Below are 20,159 nucleotides of genomic sequence, written 5' to 3' on the forward strand. Positions count from 1 at the left end.
AAAGAGACAGATTGTTGATGTTACAAAATGTACTTTGTCTCAGATATGTCTTTGATAGTGAGAAGTGAAGTTCTTTCCCAGTTTCACATTTATATTCTTCAATGAGCTCTGAAGCCAGCAGATTTGGCTTCAGTTATCAGCCTAGAAGTGTAGAACTTTTTTTCTGTCATTTTAAAAAAAGAAATAAACAAACAAACACATTAGAGAAATTGTAAGAAACCTTTCTTTGACCACTGCATGTTAAGCACCCTTTGCTGCTTGGGTTGCCAAGGCTCTTGGGGTGAACAGACTAAGCCCAAGCAAGCTTGTATCCCACTGGAAAATTCTGTTTCTTCACATTGCTGTGACCAATTTCCTAGTACATTAACACAGTACTCTGCTCATCTCCTGGGGATACAATCACATTCCTCACACCTTGTGGTACACGCCGTTCCTGGTTCCTGATGTGCTCTCACAGTGCTATCCCTGCTTCCTCCCCTGTGGCCACATGGAAGTGTAGGCATCTCAGAAGTCAATTCTTCAACTGGCAGGCTGTGTCTGCAGAGGAATACTAGCGATTTGCAACCACTACCCTACCCTATACCGCTTGACCCCTATGGCTGAGGTAGTGCAGCAGCCCTCCCACCACATTGAGGCCTTGCTGCAGCTCTCTCATTATAACTCTGCTTGCAGAGTGGTGAAAATAAACACAGTGGCTCAGAAATAAATGACACACAGCAAGCATTTCTCCTGCTGCTGTTTCCTCTAATATGTGGTGCTCATACCTTGTATCTAAGCAACCCCTATCTCTTGATTTTTGATTGACAGGCCATCTCTCCTGCTATCCATGTCTGGGTGTTGATAGCAACAGTTCTTACTGACAGTTCTCCACTTATTTGGCCAGCTGTTTGCAGAGTATCGATCGTTTGAAAGAAGCTAGAGCAGCCCCACCTTATTTATATATAACCTCCCTCCTTCCCTTGACCTTGCTCAGAGTTGAGGAGCAGCCTTGTACAACACGGCCGTCCCAGCAGTAACACACTGTAGGATGTTCCTGGGGTGGAGCATCCTGCCAAAGCCACGTTTCTCCACTGGCAGTAGGTGCAGCCAGGATTCAGGCACACTTCTAGGTGGGGGTGAGCTTTGCAATGAATATGAAGTAGGATGGCAGGTAATAAATCGTCTGCAACAAAAACAAAGAGTGAACCGTGCAGTCCCAGAACCTATATGGAAGCGATACGTCTGTCATCAGCCTGCAGGTTACAGCCCAGGTGCTAACAGGGCGGGATATTTATTACTTCATTATTATTTGCAGTAAGTCAATCCAGCATTTAATTAATGCCCCACTCTCTTCCCCCAGCCATTGGCCACAAGGCTTTCTTGAGCATAGATTTGTAAAACTACATGCTGTGCTCAGAAGGGAAATTCAGAAGTGCCTGTGTGAAACCTGCCTGACATCCTAAATACTACTGTGGAAATTCATGGTGTTCTTGGCTGATGGTCTGAGACTTGCCAGAATACCACTCTGTCACATCCCTGATAGTTTTGACCACCGAGTTCCTCTTTAAGATTATGTGTGTGTATAGACATAAATTCCACTGCCTTTCAACTTCCTCTTCCTAAAGTGGCAGCTCTCATTTTAGATTTTTTTGTCTGCTGTTCAGTTCACTCTCTGCAGGAAAGTAGCTGTGTGCCCTCTCATGAGATTCAGCTGGTATGATGGAGATGCTCTGAGCTGAAATGAAGCAGTTGTGAAAAAATACCTCCCCATTCATCTCTGCTGCTTGGCAGAGAAATTAATTGCTGATTAATTCTGTAATCATTCAGCTATGATGATGGTGAGGAGGCCTCTGTAATGTCATTTAAGTTCAAGGATAGTTTCCCTCTCACAATGCTCCCTCATGAAGGAGAATGTGCCAATTTGTCCCAAGTGTGCTGGTAAACTGAAAGTGGAATATGAGTTACTGAGATGATTCTATTCTCATCTATTCTAGTGTGGCTCTATGACAAAAATTTGAAATTTGGAACAGTGATTTATGCTTTCCTAAATTCAATTTGAAGGTATTATCTCAGTTTCCTAGAGGGCATAAGACAAAATTTGAAATGGAAAATGCCTTTAAATGCGCATTCCTCCAAATGAAGTGCTTTCCACCTCATTTCTCTAGAAATGTTGGAAAATATATCTGGATCAGGACTTGTATTAATATGGTGAATTTGAGTCAAAAAAAATTAGATTTTGGAATTTAAAACTTCAGAACATCAAGGATGATTTGAGAAAGTTCTCGTGACTGAGTGATGCAGGCAAAATTTTAACGAAAACAGGCTGTAAGAATGCTCCATTGTGGCAGGGCTGTTACTGCTGTTACTGTCATCAGCAGCACTGAACACCTGGTAGGGCATCAGGGGAGTGGGGTGGGAAGAGCCCATAGCTGAGGGTGGTCCTCGGTTGGAACTGCTTGGGATGTGCACTCCCATGAGAGTGCACTGAGATCATTAGTGCCATGTGGCAACTTCACCTGTATGTGCATGATACAATAAGCCCTAACTCATGGAATCAGCTGGGTTTTTGGGGGGAGTGGGGATTTGTTGTTGTTGTTATGTTGTTAGTTTGTTTTAAAGCAGATCTCTTAAATAAGAGCATTTTTAGTGATTTGTCTCGGCTTACTGAAAACATTTCTTTTTGCCTTCTTAAACAAGCATATACCTAACAAGCCTTTCCAAGCTCGGAGAAACAAATGTGTGCATTACCCTTTATTGATAACACACCACAGCACTTCCCTATATGACACGGGGCACGTTCAGTTTTTCCCAGACAATATCAGTCTGTCATTCTTGGAGAGGATACTGTATGTATAATCCATCCAGAGACAGCTCGTCCAGTTTCCGAAGTTTATTGCTAATGAGGATGCACATAGGATGTAATCACTTGCAGGAGCCTCTGCTTCGGGGTACAGTGAGGCCAGCAGACAAGTAAGCAGCCAATTTTATCTGGCTGTTTGCTCTCCCTTTTATCAGAGCTGCTTGGCTGGGGTTCAAGGGTGTTAGAGGGAACTGCAAAGGCTTTGGCTTGTAGATTTGAGTGACAAGGTGTGAGAGGACATGAGACAAAGCCTAAGAGAAGCAAGAATCTGTGTGTTGAGAGAGGCAGCTTCGCATTTCACTGCAAAAGCTGAAGGTTGATTTTGGTTTTTTTTTTTAAAATCACTAAGGACTACTGGCTGAGCTTTACTGAAGAGATATAGGAAGGCATCATTCCAGTAGGGCTGGTCAAAACTAGCATCCATTTGTAATAAACCCTTTAACCTCATTAATTTGTAGGTACCTTGCTGCTAGTGTGACCTAGCCTCAGCAGGCTGCTGCCACAGATAAAAAGAAAAGGAAAATTACCATGTTTTCATCTAGCGGTGGCTATTTATGGCAGGTGCAGGAAGTTTCCAGTGGGTTGCAGTGGATTTTCGGTGACAGAAGGGAAGAACTATGTAGCAGCCAGGGCATTACAGCAATTCCAAACTAACAGCCCGTTTTACTAGATTAAGTATTAGTTATCTGCCACTCACAGTGAAGTCCTTGACAGCATGTGACACAGAGTACTCTTAGCCCCAAAGAAGACTCAGGTCATGACGTGTATTAGACGAATTTTCCTTGCACTGCTTACGTCGGAGTCGTGCACTGCTGCCGGCTCTGCACGAGTGACAGAGGATTACAGCGTGCCATCTGAGGCATGCAGTGGGACATGAAGTGGTGGCAGGAGATAAGTAAGCTTGAGGATGAGTTGGGTACATGAGGTAGGGTACAGAGCCATACTGAGAAGAGCTGTACAGCTCTGGTGATGTTGCAGCCACAGCTAGCTCAAGCGTCCATGCCAACCGTGCTGTTGCACAGCATTGGTATGGAAGAGGACATGTGTATGAGTTCACTTGTTGGATTTTGATGGTAGGTGAAGGCCAACCAACAGCAGTTGTAAGCCAAATGGCAATCCTGTATCAAACAGTCATTGAAGACAAGAATTTATTATGCCTTCTATTAACCCTTTCCAAATGATGTGAGGGCTCCAGTTTGCTTCTGTTCTATGGCTTCAAGAGGGCTACTGGTTAGAGGAAGTCCCTGTTGGAGCAGGAGCTAGTATTCAGGTGTCACTGGCACAAGTGTCTACCTACCTCACTAGGATCAAGTTGACTTTGCCACCCTTTGACCCCATATTGTTGAGGCAAAGAGCTTCCTTCGTGTAGCCATATCAAAGTGAAGACAGCCTCAACTTCTTCTCTTGGTCTGAGATGACGTAAACTTCCTCTGGTAGAAAGTAGCTTTGGAACTTGCTTTTTGCAGTGGGATAGGTACGTATCTCCAGGCTTCAGTGGTGATGTAGGATGTGTTCAGACATCCCGAGTCGTCTTCACTCTTTAAAGTGTCAGTTTTCAAATGTTGGATCAACTGTGGTGTTTTTTCTTTTCTTTTATTCTGTGCAGTGTTTGAAAATAAAGATAAGATTGTGATCATCATGGAGTATGCAAGTAAAGGAGAGTTGTATGATTACATCAGTGAGAGGCGGCGATTAAGTGAAAGAGAGACAAGACACTTCTTTCGACAAATAGTCTCTGCTGTACATTACTGCCACAAGGTGAGCAAAGGATTTAATATTAAAAAATGCTATTTGAAGGCTGATTACTGACATATTTCAAAGCATATCTGAGTCAACAGCATTCATTATTAAGTATCAGAGCATGTGATTTTATCAGTACAGCAGGAGATCTTCATTAAAAGTGCAACACTGAACTAGTGCCTGTTTTTGAAGACTAATGATGTTCTCCTGTGTTATGGCAGATACCAGCCACTCCCTTACTTTAGCCCTGCATTGCATTTTTGCCTTTGAAATGGTTCTCCTGACATTAAAAAACAAAAATTCCAGCATGAACTAGAGAAGGCATCCCATATAACTTCTACAGCATTTGTATTAATGCACTCAAACAAATGATAGTTTGCAATGTGAATATACTAATGAACAACTTTAGAATAGAAGATACCGTGTATGAAAGAAAAAGCCAAGAGAAAGGTATGAGGTTCACGTATGAGCTTTAGCATTTACTCATTCTGGATAGGTAAAAGTAATTTTTTCAAATGTAGCGGAGATGATGTAGAAAGATACCATTTGCAAATGACCTTATCCATCATGGTACCCACTTGGAATGACAGTTTAAGCAATTAAACCCAAGGTAGCTGACTGGCTGTCATCATGGACTTTCTAACCCTGCTTATGAATCAACCTCATAGAGCCAAAACTTGTATGAAGCTAAATACAATGAGCACCTAACACAATTTTTTAATTTGAATTCTTTAACACTTAAATCTCTACTTGAATTCTGATAAACAGGGGGGGTTTTCAAAGTCCTCACTGCGCAGTGCTGAAAAGCTGCAGCGCCATTCCTGGTGCAGTTGATTTTGCCAAATTTCTTTAAAGAAGACTCTGATTTAAACCCAGCTTGTTTGCTTCCGTCTCTAACGTTTACAGTCCTTCAGGATTTTAACTCCTCCAATCCACATGGCTGCGCACTGGAGGAATGAGGGCTTTCGTAGGCACTAACGTCATTGACAGATATTTTTTTCTGGTGCCTGGGAAGAATATATTGCTTGCACGCAGTGGGGGCAGGATCCAGGATGAAATTAAGTTCCGAAAAGACACCCCCTCGCCCTCCACCCCCCGCCCCCCCTGCTGTTTTAGAGTCTCTGTGGGAGGACAGATTCCAGTCATCCTTCCCATAACCACACACCAAGTGACTAATATAGAGCCTGTCACTAGTCACTGGGCCAGGAGTGTTATGACAGTGAAATCAGCCCTGAAATGTAGATGCAAAGACCACCCTGCCAGCTCACCTTTAATTTTCCCAGTATTTTCTCATGTTCTCTTCCATTTTTTTCTTTCTTGTTTCAGAACGGTGTTGTCCACAGGGACCTAAAATTGGAAAACATCCTTCTTGATGACAATTTTAATATTAAGGTAGGATTCTTTTTCTCCGTTTCTCAGAATGGTTTTGCATGTTTTTTAACATTTTTATCCAAGGTATTAGAAGAACTAGTGTTATGGCAACAGCTACTAAGCAACAGCATCTGGCAAGAGGCTCAGGAGTTTGGAGGTTGGGGAAGGAAGACACCATTGTTACCAGTAATATACACTAAATGAAGTTTTGCATACCTTGGGGGAAAAGGCCCTGTCTTGCCATGCAAGTGCCACGATTCCCGATGCAGCATCTATTTACTGGTAGAAAACACTGAGCATTTCGTGCAGTCAGGTTTATTGTACAAATGATATTATTGCTGGCTGCTTCTCAGGGTAGGAAAAAACTGTTCTGGTCTACAGGGTTCAAGTGCCTCCTACAGAACACTACACAGAATGTTCTTTTGATCATGGCTGGAAAATAAGCAAATAGAGTTTCAAAATAAACCTAGTAAAGCACATGTGCTTCATTAGGAAATGGCCTTGGAACTTCAGACACAAACGTATACTTTGGATAGTGATGTCAGTGATGTCATTTCCATGTCATTTCTCCCCAGTGAAGGCATGGGAATAACTTTTTTTCCCCATCTTTTTCTTTTATTTTTTATAGCTGTATCATTAAGTTAAATAATACAGACATTTCTTTTCCAGTGTAATTCCCTATATATATCCTATATATATTCCTATATAAAATAAGTGTAATTTCCAGGTGGCTGAACCTGTTTCACTTTCAACTTTGTTCCTCCCTGGGTAGCTGGATGTAAGGGTGGCTGGTTGGGCTCATCTATGGGCAAACAAGCAGAGGGATGAAAGCCAGAAGAGTTTCTGCTGATGCTTGAGCATCCTTGTTTAATTAAAAATGCAATCAAGGAGCTACTTGCATAGCCAAATACCTAAATAGCCTGAGTCTTCCTTTTGTCTGCCCTCAAAGCCACGGGGCTGCACGCACTGCCTTCTGCGCTCCATGCTGGAGAGACTGTCTTCATTTTAAGCTGATGTGGAATGAAAATGGAAAGTAACATGTGGTAGCTGCCATCTGTGTAATGCTGATGACAGAAGCTAACTTGGATCAACTAGTGGATTAAAGGCACATAAATATGTGGTTTCCAAAAATAGGCTTTTACAGAAGGCCCATCCAATGCAATATTTGGACGTTTTGCCGTTAGCATCCAGTGTCAGAGCAAACCTCCCCACTCCTGTTCCTACAGGGACACTGGCTGCAGCAGCCAGAGCTGTTCTCAGCAGCGCTGAAAATGAGAAGTAGCCTTTCTGGGACATTGTATACGAATCAGACTTCCGCAGGCAGGATGACCTTTCTTTCCACATTGCATGCTAAACTATCTTCCCAGCTAATCAGAGAATTCTTGAGAGAAAAGAGGAATTTGAGGAATTCGCTAGCTGCCGTGGGCTGGATGTCTGCACTGTGGTCCTCATATGCAAAACCAATCACTTCCCCAAACCTCTGGGGAGCTCAGCTTTGTTGGAAGGCTCCACTCCTGCCTCTCTCTTCCTTGTGGGAGTCTAATCCTCCTGTTGGTAGAACAGGAGGACAGAGCAGGGACAGGTAGCTTTGTGTTCAATTCAGACCATGGAGCTGATCCAGAGGCTTCAGAACCACAGATGCATTCCAGCTGCCGTAGTGAGTGGCACTGCTGTGGGAGAGGTTCATGTATCTGTACCTCCCCACATACCTTCCTATCATTTGGACCTTTTTTTGTTGAGGGTTTCCCTTTCCTGACTTGTGCTGTGTTTAAGCTGCTGTGTAGGTATTTTGCCTATTTCCAGTTACTTTTCTCAGGTACTTCTCTTCAGTCTTAAGGCCTCTGAGCAGGCATGGGCAAGTGGCTGCAAGCTTCCTTGCTGTCCCCTACTACCTATATTTGCAAAGGATCTCATGAAACTGAAAAACAGACTGAACTTGTAGATATTTCATACATTTTACGATCAATAGTGTTTGAATTTTGATTGTTTCAGGAGGTGGCTTTTGGTGTGGTTTTCCATTTTCTCCATGTTCTGTTTTTTTACACCTTATGGCTAAAGTCAGCTCTGAATACTCAATGTTAAGCATACTGCCACTATTTCCCTGGTTCTGAAGCTTTGAATATGTTACTGTGGTTTCTATGTTACTTGCACAGAATTTTACTTCCCACATTTTTTTTGTTTCACTAAACAGTAACCGTTGCCAAGGAAACACATATGGAACTGTAAATTATTTATTAGGAGTAAATTTATCAGGTCCTCGTTCTGAGAATATTTGTATGTGTTTTATTCAGGCAGAAAAAAAAATTGGGGTTTGGTATTGACTGATGGCTTCAAATACTCAGTGGAAGGCATTTTCTGGAAATGGAGTGATAGTCTTATCTGTGCTTTCCTAATATTTATATTTCATTCAGTGGATTACAAACAGATACAAAATTGGCAGTTTGATTTAAAAAATAAGAAAATTAAAGGAATCCCTTTATTCTTGGGTACAATGTGCAATTAAATAGATGATTTTGAAGAAGCCAGTGATCTATACATTATGATTTCCAAAAACATGTCATAGTAATATGAAGAAAAAATAAGATGTTGTAAAAATACATCCCTGTATAGCAGCTTAAACAATACTTTTAAAACAGGAAATAAAGAGGACAAGTAATCCATTAGAAATTATTATCTGACCTGAAAGGGCCCCAAGCCATTTTACATAATACTAACTTGGAAAGCATTCTTAAGTTTTAGCTAATTAAGTGAAGGTCAAGAAGGAGTGTATGGAGACATAATCAGCTTTTTTTATTTTTAAGAGTTACATGGTGAGTAAAAGTCTCTGGAAACAGTCATGTGTTAGAGTACAGCAATTAGGAAACACCGGTGTGCGGAAGCTGACAAAAAATTACACATTTTGAAGAGTTAGGTTTTTTAGGGACTTGGTGTATGTGGTACTATTTCCTGCAAACTATTACATAAAACCCCTAAATGCAGCAAGCATAAGTGAATAAAAGGAGTTTTAAACACTTGTGAGACTGAACACACATGCATATCTATGGCATACATGAAGTTCATCCAGCCAATTAATCCCACAATACCTTGCCTTGCTCCCCAGATGCACACCCAACTATGTAGCAGAATCCCGGAGCTACATAGTGTTTCTCCTGGGATCTAGCCTGTCTGTGGAGGTCAATAGTGGGGCAGAGTCTTAGAGCTAAATCTTACTAAGACACTGCAGCCTCCCAGGCCAGAGGAGTGTTATTTGCTTTCTTACCTTGTTGTCATGGTGCCATGTTCTTTACAGAAATAACATGGCAAAGGGTTTCTGGAGCATGTACAAGCTCTGCCACATTCATGTGCCAGATGGTAATATCACCACCTTAAAATTTACTCCTTTCAGCTGCCTGCACTTGGTGACTTCCACCCTACAGCTGTAGGCAGCTTGGAGCTGCCCCCTCTGCTCATCCTGGGTTCCTGGGGTGGGTACAGCTGCTGCCCCTGCCATGCAGTGGCAGAGCAGCCTCTCACTGGCATTGTCATCCCATCAAGAGGATGTAATCATTCATCATCCTAACACAGCTGGAGGTGGACAGGGTCAGACAGGCAGGAGGGCTAAGGCAGTTCCAAAGCATTGAAAAAGCTGCCCTTTGTGGGAAGATATTCATGATGGCTTCAGCATTTGCCTTCGGTGGTCTTTAAAAAAGCCTTCTGGTGGTGCCTTCTCTTCATTAGTTTTGAAAGGATGAAGCATGCTAGGTTTTGATTTATTGCAGCTATGGATTTACTAGAAGAAATAGCAGCGGGGCAAGTATGTAGCTGCCTCCATTTGCCCATAGCTCCTGCAGTTTAGTCTGATAAGAACCATATGTCCCCAAGCACTGCAGTTCTCCCGAGTGCCTAAATCTCCAAAACTGCATGCAAGGAGGTGGAGAGCAACTGCTGTCTAGTGTGGCAGGTGTGGAGTTAATGCCTCTTGCTGGACTATCCAAATACTGTGTTCCTCCCCCATGCCATAGGCTGCCCCCAGGGACACCTCTGTCACGCAGCCTGGCTCGATGGAGGGGCCTCCTTGTTCACGGTAGGGCTGTGGCGGCTCCTGGGCTGGGAATTGCACCTAAAAGAGACGTCTAGCAGAGGTTGACGTAAACCATATGATCAACCCCAAAGTGATAGAAGGAGAGAAAAATGCAAGTATAATAGTAACATAATCCTACTAACTGCACCTTCTCTTGGGCTAGTAAGGGGACACCAATCAGACTAACCACTAAAAACCCATGAGGGTTTCGTATATACAGAGTAAGTGTATGTAACTGGGATTTACCTTGCCGGAAGTCTCACCGACTGCACATAGATTTCATGTGCTTTAAGAGACCTAATTATTTCTCTATCTGCAGTACAGAAAGACAGATTTTTAAGTGGGATAGAACTGACAATTTCCATGAGTGTGAACTTTGTGGAATTTGTATTCCACACTTTAACAATAAATTACATCTGGTTTATCACAGCTAACAGTAAATATGAAACATACACTGCTGAAGTGAGGGGAATAAAACTCTACTTCCTGGCTCCTCCTAATTTAGGAAGTTTTTTTGACTTGATGCCTTAGTTCCATTTAAGTGCCAAGAACATGAAGTAATGTTGGCTTCTATTAATCTTGTTTTGGGGGGCATGACAGTTTTAATGGGAAAAGCTGATAAACATCAGTCTGTGAGTATGGGAGTGGACTGTAACATAAATACTCTTTTCCTGAATGGTCAAAAGGAAAACATGAATGCCCAAGTCTGAGTTTCTTAGAGTGAACAATGGTATGCATATCCCTATATGTATATATTCGTGGACATCCACTCGCATTTTATACATTCCATGGTGTTAAGGGAATGTATTTTCATAAGGAATCACACTGTGCAGTGTTTGTCCTTGTCTTAGCTGCATCCTGAACTAAAATAAAAATCAATGACCAGCACGAATTTTTAACACTGAAATGATCCCATTCTTCCCCTGATTGACAGGGCACACTTCATAAGGCTTAAAACCAACTTCCTGCAAGCCAGGCAGGGTGACTTGATAAGAAAGTGGAATTCAGGGCAATTAAGTGCAATCTGAGCCATGAGAATATGTTTGCAGACTGCAATTGTACACCAGCTGTTTTCAATGACATTCCAGCCATACAATGAAGATTTTACAAACCGCATTTATTTAAGGGTTGAATTTTCTGCTGAGGGTTGATAATACACTGTTGGAGGGACTGAGTGAATTCAATCTATGAATTCAATCTCTCCTAGTGAGATGAATTAACATTAATGAACAGGAATCAGCTGCTCTTTGAGCAGGATGAGTCCAAATTGTTGATGAAACACCTGCACAAGCAGAACATCAAAATAGGAGAGGGTAAAGCATGAAATCTTGTATCTGACCTGTGACTTTAAAATTTGTGTGAAAACGATGTTTTAAAAAAAAGTTTATGTTTCTAACATGACAGTATCTAACAGCTATATATGTATCTACTTATGAAGTGTATATAGGTTTCTGTTTTGGTCTTGACTATGTCATGTTTCAGTGTAGCTGTAGAAGTTTAGATAGTAGAGACAAAGACTTTACCTCTCCTGAGAGGTCACTAAATGTTGCAATTCAACAGTTATTAGAGGCTCCAATGATGAACATTCTAGAAAACCAGAAGTGAATGATGCTGCTGGTAAATCCTTTCTTTTCCGTTCACTTTGTGTTTCCATGAATTTTTGTCTTGTGAAAATTCCTGGGATTTAATTTCTTTCTGGTAGAAAATACAAGAATAAAGTGAAGAAAACCCAGACAAAACTCCTATCTCTTATAGCTCTAATACCTTTTTAATGCCTGTGCTTTATGTCTTTTATGTGTGCCTTATGTCAATAGTGGGCAGTAATGCAGGTATCTTTGCAAAGCAGAAGCATTTGGGTTTTAAACAAGTAAAAAAATGAGATGTGTTGCCTTGTGCTAGAGAAACAAAGAAAATGCAAAGGTTGTGGGAGTATTCAGTGTTGCTATCCTCAGCCTTTGTTTTGTAAGAACAAGAACAGAGAATTGAAGTAAACAAAATATTTGGACCTGATCCTGCAATTCCTACGTGGGCAAAATTCCCAATAGTCTCAAGGGAAGTTTTGTTTGTGTTGGGAAAACCAGATTTGGGCCCATTGTTTCCAGTTAGGAATCAGACTTATGTTTATCACCTCGTGATAGACATCTCATGGGCTTAACAGCTCAGCTTCCTCAGCCTGGTGTCCCTGAATCTGGAAGAGTTAGCAACTGCCTCACTTTCTATCTCATTCAAGCATAGCTATGTTCCAGATGATTTCAAAAATTACTTTCTTCTGTAAGGCTTAGTTTCCTGCAACATTCCTGCCTCACTCCTCCTGTTGAGTTTAAAGGTCTTGACTTTTGGCTTGCGTGTGTGTGATAAGAAGGGTGGTACTTTCTATTTGCTTTCCTTTGGTATTAATGATTAAACAAGATGAAAAGCAATCAGTGGACAGCAGGCCCAGTGCCTCACAGTATGAAATTGTTTTTTCAAGCATATGCAGTTCATCCAGGATAAAATTACTGACTGATGGTTACAGTTTACCTGTCTGTAAATGGTACCAAAGCATCCTGGTCCCTGACTGGGAGGATTTAACCTGTGAATCTTTCTTCTCTGAAAGGTCTGTAGAGAGGAAAGTCAAAAAATGATAGAATAATGGGTTGGCCAGGGAACCTGAGAGATTATCCACATCAAGATCCCTGCACTACAGCAGAGTCAAATATAGCTAAGTCTTTCCTGGAAAAGGATTTTTTTGTTTCTTTAAGATATAATTATTACTACAGAGGCCTTTTGCAATTCTATTTGCAGATTGCTGATTTTGGACTCTCCAACCTTTATCATAAAGACAAGTTTCTGCAGACCTTTTGTGGAAGCCCACTGTATGCTTCCCCTGAAATAGTTAATGGACGACCTTACAGAGGCCCAGAGGTAAGAAGGGTCAGCTTTTCTGTGCTGGTATGGGGATGTCTTTGATGATAATGTTCTTGAGGGTTAGTCTTACTGCGAATGTTATTGTATGTGTGAGTTCGCTCAGGTCTGTCCTGTATTTAAAGTTCTCAAGCTGCCTTAGTTTGCTTTTGTTTGCTTTGCCTGTGAGTGGGTAGTGAGGTGTTAGATACCAGTTTGCCCACCAGCAGGTGCAGCTGGACATGACGCTGCTCTTGTGGTGCTAATGGCAGGGAGAAGGGCAGGGATCAGCTTCCCTGGGCTTCACACGTGTTGTGTCTGTATTTCAGGTTGACAGCTGGGCCCTTGGTGTATTGCTTTATACTCTGGTTTATGGAACGATGCCCTTTGATGGCTTCGATCACAAAAATCTCATCAGGCAGATCAGCAGTGGAGAATATCGTGAGCCAACACAGACCTCAGGTATGTAAAAGGAGGGAGGGCCGTGTACTGAGCTGACAGGAGTTCAGGATGGAGAGTTTGTCTGGTCCCTTCCAACATGTTTTGGTGTCATATTAGAATGATGCAGAAAAAAAAAATCTCATCCCCTACTGACTTCATCTACTGTAAATGCCCATCTGGATACAGCATTTACCAAAAGCCCTTTTAAAATTACAATTCTGTAGCAGATAGATTTTGTTCCCTTGGGGAAGCTGTAGCAGGCTCTTTTAACTAGATGTGTGACAGTGAAAGGTCTGTTAGCTATTGCAAGTGGAGTTGTTCAGAGAAGCTTTAAACTGATACAACATACTAGTACAGATCAATCCTCTAACTACACTGTGGTATATCACAGCAGAGAGATGATGAATGGTCAGAGCAACACAGTCTCCTATTCAAGAAAGCAGGCCAAAATCTGAATTAATGCCACTATGTTCGCATTGACTTCTACTTAGATGATAACACATTAAGCAGTCACCTGACAGAAAAGCATCAACTAAGTCTGGGTCATTGATTATAATGATTCCTTCCGGCCTTAAATATCTATGTATACATTATATTTAAATAAATATTTATCTTATATCAGTTGTTTGCTATCCCTTTCAATTTTCTGTCTTCTTGCTCTCTGTATGAAAATAAACCCTTAAAATACACAGAAGACTACTGTTAATGGAAAAATAAATAGAAAAGCAAATATCCCAATTCACCTTTGTTTTCCTCTAAGTTTTTCATTATTAGTGTCAATTGGTTGGTGACTTCCTTCAGTAATATGGAGCTATTCACTTTCTAATACACTACAAATACTAATTTATTTGATAGCCCCGTGTACATTTCTCAGAGTGAATCATATTCTTCTGATGAGAAGTAATACTCAAATGCATTTTCTGTCATTGATTGATGGACAAAGCCTTGCCCTCTTTCACTTCTCCTGTTGTAAAGGGCGTTATTTTTGTGCATTTGATTGGCTTCACACTTCCAATTTAAACTGACAAAGCTAACAATGCTCATGTTCTAAAAATTTTGTATGCCATTCTTCATCCATAGATGCTCGTGGTCTTATCAGATGGATGCTGATGGTGAACCCTGAACGCCGGGCAACCATTAAAGACATTGCCAACCACTGGTGGGTTAACTGGGGCTACAAGAGTAGTGTTTGTGACTGTGATGCCATGAGGGACTCTGAGTCCCCATTGCTGGCAAGATTCATTGATTGGCATCATCGTTCTACTGGCCTCCAACCAGAGACTGATACCAAAATGAAGTGCCTTTCTAAGCCCAAAGGTCCTGAAGTCACACTAGAGAGACAAAGATCTCTGAAAAAATCAAAAAAGGAAAATGACATTGCACAGTCCATCCAGGAAGGAGGAGCTGAAAATGCAACCAAACCCACTTCCAAGAGACCCAAAGGCATCCTGAAGAAAAGGAGCAACAGTGAGCATCGATCTCACAGTGCAGGTTTCATTGAAGGAGTGGTCAGCCCAGTGTTACCCTCTGCTTTTAAGCTGGAGCAAGAGTTGTGTAGGACTGGCGTAGCCATTAAAAGTGTTGTGGAGGTAGAGGTAACTGGCAAATACGGCACTAAGCAGTCTTCACTCATGCCAAAAAAAGGAATCTTAAAGAAGACTCAACAGAGGGAGTCTGGCTATTACTCCTCTCCAGAACGAAGTGAATCTTCTGAACTCTTGGACAATAATGATGAGACGGTAAATAGTGACACTTCTCCAGGGGTCACAGAGCCATCCAGAAATGGGTCTTACAGCCATTCCTGCAGGCGTAAGGGCATCTTGAAACACAACAGCAAGTATTCTCCCAGCAGCACTGAATCTGCTTTGATTAGCCCTGACACACCAACACTGGAGGCCATGGAAGAAGCGATCCTGCCTGGAGATGCATTACCTCGAAGTTACAGTCGCCCTTCCAGCGTGATTAGTGATGACAGTATTTTGTCCAGTGACTCATTTGATTTGCTGGATTTGCAAGAGAACAGGCCAAACAGACAGAGAATACGGAGCTGTGTCTCTGCTGAAAATTTCCTCCAGATCCAAGACTTCGAAGGACTTCAGAACCGCCCACGGCCACAGTATCTAAAGCGTTATCGTAACCGTCTGGGGGACAGCAGCTTTTCTCTTCTCACAGACATGGATGATGTGACTCAGGTCTACAAGAAAGCCCTAGAGATCTGCAACAAGCTCAACTAGTGGAGGGAAGATGGAAAAGGAGGGAAGGGAGGTTTTCTGTGTACCTTTATGATGGAGTAAGCCAGGTCACTGATTTGCTGACAATGGTAGGTTTTGCTTCAGAGGTGCTGACTGTACCTACTTAGCTGAACTTCTAGTAAAGTAGCCCCAAAGCCATCTCACACTTCTCTAATCTTGTGCCCTCAAAATATTACCTACCTGACCAGAGAAAAACCTTTGGTCTTTGTGTCTGTGAGGAAAGCACATCAGGAGCTAGCTGGCAAAAGCATCAAGATTTGATGGCTCTAAGTCAGACAGAATTAAAACTGGAAGTGAGGGATACATGTTTTGAGATGTTTCTAATTAATATCAGTTAAGCTTTATCAAGAGATGAGCTGAATTCTTCAAGTCCGATTTGGATGCCTTTTAGAAAGAGAGGCTTTATTTCCCCCTGAAGTTATTCATCTGAATACAGTTATTGCACAGTGGGGATCTTTGGCTTGCATTATGCAGCAGGCCAGGCTAGGTAGTCACCATGGTCCCTTCCACCAGAGTGACCTGAGAGGTTCTGAACATGTTCTGGGACAGATAATCTGAGAGACTTGCCCCAGAAAAACACCCCATGAGGTGTTTGTGGACAAGTGATGGAGCAGACATTCAGATCTGGACTCTCCCACAGGGTCCAAAGCCATTGCTCTTCAGTGAGCAGAAAGTTCTAAAATTGTTTCCAACTACTGCTCCTACTAGCAAAAAGAGAGCCACAGAAACAATAAAGGGATCTGGAAGGAAGGGATGTTATCAGCAGCTAAATGACCTTTTAAGGCATTTCAACCCATGTGTTCCACTTGTGACTCTTTCAAAATGGCCAGCCAGATGAATGCCCAGATAAAGATGGATCTGACAAAGGATCTCAACAGTTAGCTGACCCTCCAATCTAGAGTTCAGTCACTGTCAGCAAATGGTGCCACCTTGCTGCTAGCTTGTAGTATTTGGGAGTGACAGGTAGTTTGTGACCTGAATGTTAGGTAAGGAAAAGGTTGTAGCATGTAGGAAACAGATAGAGGTCAGAAAGTTAGTGGGAAGATGCCTTTCTCTGTATGAAAATGTTTTTAGGTAGGTGGTAATGGAGCAGAAAGAATTGAGCCATGAAATGATAATGTTAGGTTTAATAACAGAGTTAGCAGACCTGCTTCTATCCTAGTGTAGCTGGTACTGAGTGTGCAATGACACCAGTTTGAAAAAAAAAAAGGATACGTGTTTGTGTTCTCAGATATCCAACAATCCAGACCGAAGGCTTCAACTCCCATAAAGGTACCACATGGGTCTACTGGATTACCTGAATGTAAGCCTATGTCAGAAAGGCACTGTGTGTTTGACAGGCCTGGGCAAACTGGAATATTCAGGCCCATTTCAGTCTCATTTCCGTGAGCACATAGCCCCTGGCTTTCTTGGAGGTGCACTGGTGTGATTAAATCACAGGTTTCAGCCTATGATGTCAAATGATCCACAGCTGCAAAACTTGCATGTACATGCATACCCAGAGCAGAGGTGCATGGGGCAAGTTCTGATCTCACTCCTGCCCTGAAACTGGAACTGAAAGCAGAATTTGACCCACTGTGTCCCAAATCCTAGAGGTGGTGCAGAAACGGAATAGAGTTCCTCTGGGGATTCCTTGGGAATTGGAGATAACTCCATAAATCATTGGCATCTGAAGCAGGAAGCTATTTCACTTGCAGATTCCTTATTCAGTGTATCATGGTGTTAAGTCTGGTGGTTCCTCCTAAAACTCAACTGGGCTGCCTAGCATAAAGATGAACCAACTTGAGTTTCCTAAATCAGTTAATCTGCCTCTATGGAGAACCTTTACTTATTACTTAATTCCTTACACTGGACCAAATTTGGCTCTGAAATAAATGGCATCAATACCATGAAATCTCTGAGAGACATGCTCTCAAGCAGTCAAGTGAAATCTGGCTCACTGTTGTTTGCCTAGGAAGGGCAACTGCAAGTCACTTCTCTGCAGATGTGTACCTCTCTGTATGATAGTCAGACATCTCAACTTCTCTCACAAGCCCTGCATGTGCTCTTTTAGCCCATCCCAAACCAACACCCCATTTTGCAGTGTATCGAGTTAACAGGTTTGCTGTGGTGCATTTTAAAACAACTCAGCATAGTCTCCATGGCCTTTCTGAAACAAGGGTGGATGTGCCTTGCAGCCATGGCTTTTAACCCGTGCCCTGGAGTGTAAGAGCTATGTCCTTAGCTGGTGTGAATTAGCGCTGTCCCGCTGACATGCTGGAGCATCACTTCGGTGGGGTTACGCTGATTGACACCTTCCCTGCACGTGTGGCACTAAACCTTGAATGGACTTATAGAGGTTTCAGGATGAAGGGAAGGGAACTCAGCGAGCCATGGCAGGGAAGTGAGGAGCACCCCAAAGGCTCCTATCTCCCGAGGCTTTTGCCCAGGCCTGCTTCCTTGTGTACAAATGTGAATGAGTGAGTGACTGCTTGCTGCCAAACTGGAAATGTCATGTAGGGATTTACTGGCATGTTACTGGCATGTTACATGTTTACTGGCATGTTATCATTCCTAGAAGAGAAGAAAAAAAAAAACTTGACTGCACATTGTTATTATTAGTGTTGTGATTCTTATTTAATTTTTTTGTAATACAAAGTCGACTTTTTTATTTGAATTTTTTTTTTTTTATTTATTGGTCTGAAAGCCATTTCAAAGGTATAATAATATATTTGGTGTAATTTAATTGGTGCAACATTATTTTACAGCTCCGGCCAAAATTGTTTGGTGTTATTTTTTGGGTTTTTTTGTTTTTTTCTCCCAATCCTTGGTTGGTTTGAGCTCTATGAGGCACACAGGGAAAAACGCTGGATAATCACCCAAAGTGTTTGTATTTTTAATCTGATACTGTTTTTTATTAAATAAAATGAAGTTAATGTAACTGTGAAGAGTCTCTCTCTCTCCCTTTTTTATTGTACATCAGCATAAGCCAATGCCAAATGGTAATGAACTTGTCATGCAGAAATACAGCAGCATCTCAGCACTTTGTACCAAGTTGTTTATGCAAAGCTTCTTGGCTCGTTTGTACATTTGAATATAATGTGGGTGGCCACAGACACTCCCGTGCTACGAACTGTTTGGCACTACAAAGCACCCAGAGCTTTCAGCTGTGGAAATGTTTGGTGGAGAATAGCTGACTGGGGTTTTTCTGTTTGAGATAAATGAGGTTTGTGGGCCAGGTGTGCTGTAGGTGAGGCAGAGCTGGCTGGCTGAGCAGACACAGCATAACTCATTTGTAGCCCGGAGACAGACGGTCATGGTCCTTTTTCCTCTATTGGGAAGAGGGGACAGTTTATTGACAATGTACCTGTAGGTAAAATGTAGGGGTTTAGAGCAATTATTTGAGAAAAAAAAACTGATGGCCAACCGCTGCTGTCAAATGTGAGTTGATTTCACTCAGATGGCTTTGAGCAGCCAGCATAATCAGCTAGTGAGAGGGAAAAAGGGGAGTCAGTTTTCATTTTTTTGGAGTCCCCATGATAACCAGAAGGCTTTAGATTGTTTTTCTTGGAAAACAGATGGGCATCATAAGGGAAGCTGGGTGTTAGGTATGCTGTGTGTGCTGGGGACTTGTTAAAATAAAGGAAATGGTTGGCAATGTCTTCATGTTGGCTCTGAGCAAGACACCATTAAACTTCACCTTTGATGCAGCCAGCCAAGATACCTGTAGTGTATATTCTGCTTTTTAAATTACAGGCAGTTTGGATCAGGATCCGAGGTTTGGATATCATGAAAAAAAAGGCTTTTTTTTCCTGATTCATTTTCTCTCTCTAGCTTTTTAATGCCAGAAACCATGGCTGTAGGTGCTAGATTTCTTACTTATGACCACTTAAAAACCACTGGGAATAAAGGGAAAAAGCCAATGATGCAGAAAGGCAAACAGCCGTTAATACATTACAAAGGGAATGATTATCTGCTATGTGCTAATTGAGTCAGGAATTATATGGTGTATATTCAAAGTCAGCACACGTGTTCTTGTACCTGAGGTGAAGAAAGTCTAATTGTGTGGGTGCTGGGTGGTGGAAAATGTACTGTAAGTCTCCTCTGTAATAGCAATTATGAACCAACTTTTTTTATTTTTTTTTAACACACTATGAAAAAAGGGAAGCTGAGGGCAAACTATTTGTTTCATTTTAAAAATAATGACTTTTAGAAGGTTCTGGATGGCTGGGCACGCTGCGCGTTTGTGGCAGGATCTGAGGAGTAATTATGTACGTGTTTGTACAGCTCTGAGAGTGCGCACTTCTGGGGTGGGGTGGGAGCTGAGAGTCTGATTTTCCTATTTATTACAGTAGATAAGTGTACAGCAATATGCCTTAGCTGAAGTTACATAGTAAGTCCGTAGACAGACCTGGTCTTCTTTCGTGCTTGCTTCATGGGCATTCCAGTGTTTCTCAGGAATCATTGAGTTTTTATGGATTGGGCAAGACAGGAGCAAGGAAGCAAGACAAGCCTTGGGAGCTCCACAGTTGAGTGGCAAAAGCAGTAGTGTGGGTTTTTGCTATACAGCCACAAATAGTTTTGTCCATTATAA

At 42.0% G+C, this 20,159-nt stretch overlaps 1 protein-coding gene across 1 annotated transcript in view; it reads left to right on the forward strand.

The window, feature by feature from the left end:
- Positions 1 to 18,513, forward strand: part of NUAK1 (NUAK family kinase 1) — a 48,369-nt gene extending 29,856 nt beyond the window's left edge. The window contains exons 3-7 of the mRNA XM_017804878.1: positions 4,446 to 4,597; positions 5,906 to 5,971; positions 12,795 to 12,914; positions 13,223 to 13,355; positions 14,415 to 18,513. Of these exons, the coding sequence (XP_017660367.1) occupies positions 4,446 to 4,597; positions 5,906 to 5,971; positions 12,795 to 12,914; positions 13,223 to 13,355; positions 14,415 to 15,568 (1,625 nt within the window). The 3' untranslated portion in view covers positions 15,569 to 18,513. The remainder of the gene's footprint in view (positions 1 to 4,445; positions 4,598 to 5,905; positions 5,972 to 12,794; positions 12,915 to 13,222; positions 13,356 to 14,414) is intronic.
- The last annotated feature ends 1,646 nt before the right edge of the window (positions 18,514 to 20,159 follow it).

Source organism: Lepidothrix coronata, unplaced genomic scaffold (genome assembly GCF_001604755.1).
Source record: "Lepidothrix coronata isolate B3197 unplaced genomic scaffold, Lepidothrix_coronata-1.0 Scaffold10, whole genome shotgun sequence".
Lineage (NCBI taxonomy): Eukaryota > Metazoa > Chordata > Aves > Passeriformes > Pipridae > Lepidothrix > Lepidothrix coronata.